The sequence below is a fragment of the Lemur catta genome, chromosome 13, assembly GCF_020740605.2.
Source record: "Lemur catta isolate mLemCat1 chromosome 13, mLemCat1.pri, whole genome shotgun sequence".
Taxonomy (NCBI): Eukaryota; Metazoa; Chordata; class Mammalia; order Primates; family Lemuridae; genus Lemur; species Lemur catta.
Window position 1 is genome coordinate 3747496 of NC_059140.1, and position 7909 is coordinate 3755404.

At 36.9% G+C, this 7909-nt stretch overlaps 1 protein-coding gene across 1 annotated transcript; it reads left to right on the plus strand.

Moving 5' to 3' along the window:
* Positions 1-4894: 4894 nt before the first annotated feature.
* On the plus strand, positions 4895-5854 carry LOC123649416 (olfactory receptor 6F1-like). The gene has a single exon (XM_045567536.1). The coding sequence runs from the start codon at positions 4895-4897 to the stop codon at positions 5852-5854; it is 960 nt and encodes a 319-aa protein (XP_045423492.1).
* The last annotated feature ends 2055 nt before the right edge of the window (positions 5855-7909 follow it).

The window sequence follows — 7909 nt, forward strand, 5'->3', positions numbered from 1 at the left end:
CGCCTGTAGTCCCAGTACTTGGGAAGCTGAGGCAGGAGGATTGTTTGAGCCAGAGAGTTTTAGGAAGCTGTGAGCTATGATGACACCATCACACCCTACCCAGCGCAACAGATCAATACCCTGTCTAAAAAAAAAACAAACAAACAAAAAAAAAAAAAACCAACCAACCAACCAAACAAACAAACAAAAAACCCAAAATTCAAATGTTAGTTTATGCCATGCACATAATTCACTAGAAAAGAATCATTTATCTAATTGTAAAGGGTAAAACTATAAAACTTATAGAATGAAACAAAAAATAAAATCTTCATGAATTGAAATAGTCAAAAATATCTGACATAGGTCACACACCAAAAATATTAATAGTAAACCATGAACCATAAAATTGACAATATTGACCCTATGAAAATCAAAAACTCTTCAGGAAATATTAACAGAATGAAAAAGAAAGTCAAAAACTGGAAGCAAAAAATCTCCCTCCAACCACTAGTTGATATATATGAAAAATATTAGTATCTAGGATAGTATAAGGACCCACTACAACTAAATAATATGAGAGCAAACAATCCAATTAAAATGCGTATAAGATTTGAACACTTGACAATGTTTCATAAGAATGGCCAGCAAACACATGAAAAGATGTACGTGTCATCAGAAAAATGCAAACTGAGACATAAACTATACTACACACCCACTAGCATAGCTAAAATCAAACACAAGGATGTAGAGAATGGAACTCTTATCACTGTTGACAGGGATGTAAAATGTTGCCACCACCTTGAAAATGTTTTGGTGGTTTCTTATTAAGTTAAATATACATTACCATGCTAACCCAGCAATTTCACTCCTAGCTATTTATTCAACACAATGGAAACATGTATGCCTACAAAGATTTGCACTCAAAAGTTCACAGCAGTTTTATTCTTATTAGTCCCCAGATTCTTATTGGAAACAATCTAAATATCTATGAAAAGGTAAATGGATAATTAAATTTTGGTATGTTGTTCAATGGAATAGAGCTTACCAATAAAATGGAACAGACTTCCAATAAACACACCAACAGGTGTGAATAACTAAACATGATAGTGGGTGAAAGAAGCGCAACACAAAAGAATGCATGCTCTCTGATTCCACATATATGAAAATTCAGAAAAAGCTAAGCTAAGCTACAGTGACAGAAAGGAGACTAGTGATTGCATGGGTCTAAGGGGAGAAATGAATTCAGTGCATGGGGCAGGAGGAAGCTTCTGGGGTATGTAATAATGTTATATGTCTTGATTCTGATTGTAGTTACATGAGTGTATACATTTGTCAAAATTCTTTGAACTGAATACTTACAAGAGGCTTATTTTAATATGTCAATTGTAACTCAATAAAATTTATTGCAAAAATTATATTGTCTTCTGTTGCCTTTGGGCCACTAATTCTCACTGGGAGTACTATTAATACCTTGGGTGGGTATTTGCCATCCCTAGATAATTAGCATTCCCATGCCCATGTCAATACATGCCACTCACACCCCATGTCACTGCAACCCAACTGTCTCCATAAATTTTCACATATTTCTCAATCTTCCACTTTCTCACTGAACACCACTGATTTATAATTTCTTGAATGTATAAATGTTTAATCCATTTGGCATTTACACATAAGGACAGAGTTTTAAATTTTACTTTACATATGGGCTAACCAATTTTCACAAAACAATACACAAAGCATTTTTTTCTTTGAGTAATTTAACAAGCTCAAACTGATATTCTATGTTCCCTTATTAATACACATGTGTGGATTTCATCCAGATGTATTTTATTCAGTCATCTAGACTGTCATTTTCTCCTTCCTCTGATACCAAGGGTTGTCAGTCTTTCACATCCTCTACACGAACTCGGTGTGCTCCTGTGTGCACACCTTTTATGAAATGCCTCAACTTTGGTCTCCACTACAGGGAGCATCGTCGTTTTCCACACATACTCATTAGAAGCTTTCTTAGTTGAATTATTTGTTATAAAGAGGTGCTAATTCAGTGTTATTTTTGTTTTGTTTTGTAGCTCTGTTGCTGTGAAGGCAGACTCTTCAAAGTGATCTGGTTATACTTTGTATTCACGAGAGTACAATTTCCTAGCCACACTCGTGGCAGCAGGAATGTCAAGGGATACATTTCTGCAATCGTGTTTTGCAGGGTGCATGTCATGGGCAATGGCAGCTAATGAAGCCGCTTCAGATGCTGTTCCTTCAGGTCCTGTGGCAACAGGGCTAATGCTTCCTGTGGCTTCTTGGTCTTTAGTGCCAAGGAAGAGCACTGTGACCCTCACCAAGGGGAAGTCCTCAGGGAACCTCTGTGAATGCCCCGTGGAAGATGGCAGCTCTCCAAGGCTCCAAGCTCATGAAATCACAATACTTCTCACAAGGGGGATCTCAGGCCATGCCTTCCCTGCACCTGGCCACAGGGAAACAAGACAACTGAAAACAAAGAGGGGTTTTGCGTTTATCCACAGCATAGATGCTATGTGACAGCTAATGACACAGCCATGAGAAAACTTCTTAGCTTATTTCTCTTATGATCCAGTTGAATGCAGTGTGCTCCAATACACAGCCTTGCTGAAAAGAGAGTTTAAAGAATATTGAACTAATAACATTATGCTCCTGAAAATCAACAAAACAGAATGTAGGCTGTGAGTACACCTGGAGAGAGATTGTCCCTGTTGTTCCTCACTTGTCTAGAGAGCAATGGAGGGCTCGAATACTTATGCAATAGTATCTTTATGGTTTTGGATATGTCTTTAGTCTGAGGCGATATTCTCCCTAGGTATTCATTTGGCATGCAGGGTGAATGATTAGAACTTAAAATTAAAACCACAAAATAAATTTTTAAAATGTAAGTTGCTTTAGATATTAGTGTTATTTTATTTTATTTTTATAAAAGTATAAATTGGTTTAGAAATAATTTTTTCTATCTTCCAGTTTCTTTCTGAGGTTGTATATAGCTGAAGCTTGTGTAACTCTATTGTTGCTAAAGGTAGAGTTAGATAACCATGACCCGTTTTAGAAAAAGAAATGGGACTTTTTTCTTTGGGGTGATACTGACTTAATTTTGTTCTCAAACTCTAGTTATATTTTTTCAAATAACTAATTTTGCTTTATTTATGTGAACTCTAGGAGACAAATATCCATATAATATCCTTTTCACAATAGTAATGAGAGACACCTTGAATCCTTGGTTTTATGTGAATTACATAAATGTTAATATTTTTTCTGAAGGAGCCAGAGAATCAAAAGTAGAAAAAAATTAAATTAATTCAAGCATTTTAATCCAAATAGTTAAATAAAAGTATGTATTAAAACATAAGCAACCAAATAAAAAATTCTAAGAATTAAAAAAAAATAGTTTTCTTAACTTATAAATTCTATTCACAATATTTTTCAAAATCTTTTGAATTGTGGTGTAGCCTGCAAAAAGTACGATTTTATTTTTTTGACTAAGATAAATATGGCAAAAGCCTTGGCATTTTTGGCAGATTAATATCTATCAGTGCATGCAGTGGGACCTCTATATCAACAGTGAACTATAGGGACCATTGGTACTGTGGCATAAAGCCCATGCATATTTTTTTCAATAGAATTTTATGATTCAAAACCTCCATAGATGTTTAAAATGAGAAATCTGTAGATAGGAACCCAGTTGACCCTATGCTTCATTCAGCTGCCATTGTCATTTTGATATAAGAGTTATCAGCTTTGTATCTTTACTGCAGAGAGTTTTTTCAAAATTTAAATATATTTTACATATGGCTACTTATTTATTTATTTATTTATTTTTTGCTTTGCCATCTACTTATCATCTGGATATTTCGGCACTGAAGTGCATACATACACCCACTGGGATTCCTCATTTCTCTGAAGACAAGATTTCTAAGTCTTTTAAAAATTTTTTTCCTTGAGTGTTCCTTACCAACATGGGAAAACTGGTGAACACAATGATTCTAAAATCAAACAAGCCAAATATTGGAAAGTTAAAAGAACACCTATAAACAATTTTTTTCAAATATACTTTGAATTTGACCCACTGTTGTGTGTTCTGGAGATGGAGTTTACTCAGGTGCCAATCTCCCTCCAACCTCTCCCGAAAGCACTGATCAGAGGTGGTGAAGTCCACACTGCAGGCAATCCTTCCTCTCCACAGGGAATGTTGTATGGCTGGAGAGGCCCCCAGTCAACCAGCCCCTCCCCTGCATCATCTGTTGATTCCTAGTCATCCCCATCCTGTAGGATGTGCATTCCTCCCTGTAATAAGGTGGTGCCATGTTCCCCCACATGTAGGATGTGCATTCCCCCCTGTAATAAGGCAGTGCCATGCTCTCCCACATGTAGGATGAGCATTCCTCCCTGTGATAAGGCAGTGCCATGCTCTCCCACATGAAGGATGTGCATTCCTCCCTGTGATAGGTGCCATACTCTCCCACTTGTAGGATGTGCATTCCTCCCTGTGATAAGGTGCTGCCATATTCTCCCACAGAACCACATTTTGTGTGCTGAGCTTGGGCTGTAGTCTTCTAAATCAACCTCCTAGGTTCAAAACCTGCCCTACCAATTTGTGAGTGATGTGACTGTGGGAAAACTACTTGTTCCCTTAGTTTCTTCATTTGTAAATGTAGATAAGTAGGATATTTACTTTGGAGACTTATTTTGCTTATTTTCCAAATCAAATGAAACAATCCATATTAAGTGTTTATAAATAAAAATGTCAATTATGCTTTGATAGCCATTAGTTTCTATTATTATTAGGGGCTCCATTATACTCATTAAGTAAATGAATAGGAATCTTCAACTCTTGCCCCTGGCTCATTTGCTATCATCTGAGTGCTGTTGATTCATTACAGATCGAAGAAGATGAGATATGGATGGAAGGAACCAAACAGCAGTGACAGAGTTCATTTTCCTTGGGTTTTCGGGGGTTCCCTCTCTGCAGCTCACATTATTTGTGCTGTTTCTCATGACATATCTGCTCTCCCTCATGGCTAACACCCTCATCATTTTCATTGTTCTGACGGATTCCACACTGCAGACACCCATGTACATTTTCTTAGGAAATCTGTCCTTCCTAGAGATCTGGTACACTACAGCCACGGTGCCTAAATTGCTGGCCACCTGCCTCTCACAGCTTGTCACCATCTCTGTCTTTGGCTGTGTTACCCAGTACTACTTTTTTTTCTCCATGGGAGCTACAGAGTGCATCCTGCTGGCAGCCATGGCCTATGATCGGTACGTGGCTGTGTGCAGCCCACTGCACTACGCGCGACTCATGAGTCTGCAGATCTGCTTGCGGTTTTCGGTCGGATCCTGGATCGGGGGCTTCACTGCCCCTCTCCTACCTACCATACTCATCTCTCGTCTACACTTTTGTGGCCCCCAGAAGATCAACCATTTCTTTTGTGACTCGGACCCCATTTTTAAGCTCTCCTGCTCAGATACATTCTTGGTGGAGGCCTTGGGCTACACGTGTAGCTCTGTGGTGATTCTGAGTTCTTTCCTTCTGACTATGTCCTCCTATGGCAACATAGTGGTTACAATAGTCAGGCTGTCTTCCCGGGAGGCTCGGAAGAAAACCTTCTCCACCTGCACTGCCCACTTCACGGTAGTCACCATCTATTATGGCACCATTATCTTTGCCTACGTCCGCCCGCCAGCCAAGTACAACTTTACCATTGGTAAAGTGGTCTCGGTGTTCTACTGTGTGGTTACTCCACTGGTGAACCCTCTCATATATACCCTGAGAAACAAAGATGTGAAGAAAGCTTTCAGGAAAGTTCTAGCACAAAAGAGATTTGTCTTGGCCAGAAACAAGCAGGAGTTCTGAAATATCCACAAAAATGAGCAATTTAGAGTGGATTCTCAAATCACATTTGCTAACTATTGAAAAGTATATCATACAATTGATTCCTTTTAATATGGACATCTCTGTTCACTTTACATTTTGGCCTGAATCCTACTGAAGAGTTATCCTATACTTGCTATGTTTAAGAATGCCATAGTGCAATGCTATAGTGATAAAAAGGTAAATGCCACAAGTTCCTTGCCCACAAGGCATTCACAATTGGAAAACAGGATGGCTTAGTGTCATATATTTTATTGGATGTTTTCATAATTTATGTCTTAATAGTAACTATGAGCCAAGAATTCTCTGTTAAATGTAGCAGTGTTCCTCACTGAGTAGATAGGCTAATGTGAATTTAACACTTTGTACCTTAAAATATGTTCACTCAATAAATATGTATTAATTAAATACATATGAAAGTCAGACAGTATTCTTAAGCATTGCTGGTGATTTAATGATGATATAAATATAACTAGATAATTTTATTAGAAAAATATTAATCAGAATTTTTCTGGATAATATAAAACCATGAATAAATGAACTTGATTTCTAAATATTAGCAAGGGTAATATGGTTAGTAAGTGGAGCAAAAGAAAGACAGGCTTAGAACTAGAGAATTCAAGAAAGGAATGTCTAACACGGGTAAAACAAATATCAACTCTCCTAGATTCCTATAAAATATCCAAACAGGCAATTAATTCAGCCAAGCTAATTTGATTCAGAAAAAGAGAGAGAGAGAAGAAAAAATAATGGGTTTTCCATTACTATGCATCACTCTCCTATGTGAATGAAGAAGCTTTACAATTTTCAGTTATTTCAGTGCAGTTTAGGAACTAAAGGGATAGTCATGATTCTGGAAGAAATAAACTGGCCTTTTAGAAAGATTGCTTTCCCCATGATTGTCTCTTAAACATTATTCGAAGTGTGATCCATGGACCAGAAGCATCAGAGTAACCTGAGAGCATACAAACCTCACCCCAGACCTTTTGAACAAGGATCTGCATTGTGATATGGTCACTGGTTGATTGGTTAGCAGATTAAATCTCAAGAAGCACTATTTTAGACAATTAAGGTTTGAAACAATCTATTCTTAATGACAAGAGAATAGAGTAATATCAAGAGGTTGTTGTGCATGCCAAAATTTAAAATTTTTCTGAGTTTCAACTTTAACCTGTGATTTTCTGGAATGCATGAAAACTATAATAAAGATATTTTCTGAATGCCTACTTAATTTTTTAGTTTTAAAGCAGCATACATTCATGGCAACTATTGTCAAAATAACCTTTACATGTAAATGTGAAACTTAGGCTATACAACACCAACATTTTTTTCTAACCCTTAATTTTCCATTGGAATATCAAAAGTTATATACAAATTATCACAAAAATAGTGAAACATTCTGTATCAGTACATAGATATTTCTGCATGTCATCCCAACTGGGGAGAGATTTCCTTATTCCATTTATGGTAATAATTTGTCCAAAACCCAAGTCCGTGAGGACGAATGTATATCTAAGTCTTCTTCCCTTTGTAACTCCATTCATCCCAAAGCTCTACCTGGCTTCCTCTTTTTGCTAGGGCAAACCTGGAGCTGTGGGTGCTCTTGAGTCCTTCATAAAGGAAACAGTGTGCCCCTAATCCAAGTGCAATTTCAAGACATACAGAAGTTCTCTTTTCCCATTCATTCATTTTTTTCCCAACATTTTGGTTTTATAAACTCTTAGATCTTACTGTCAACAACTGCAATGGGATAGTTTCACTGGAAAGGGGCAAACCTGGTAATAATAAGCACTGTCAGATTTTCTTGAGGTGAGATACATTCAAGCAGTTTATCATGGAATTTCAGGATCTGTGCTGATGGAGATCTTCATAAAACAGTGTAAAATCACAAAACAAAATGCAAATGTGAATCACTGTACAAAAATTTGCAAGGAGAAAAAGTCAAATGAAAGTCAAACCATATTTAATTATATTTTGAATATTAAACTGCAATATTCCTTGAAGAAAATTCACAAAATGTAAAAGACACAAGAAATA

Excerpts from the sequence above, each read along its gene's own strand:
- LOC123649416 (XM_045567536.1), top strand. The coding sequence starts at position 4,895 with ATGGATGGAAGGAACCAAACAGCAGTGACAGAGTTCATTTTCCTTGGG.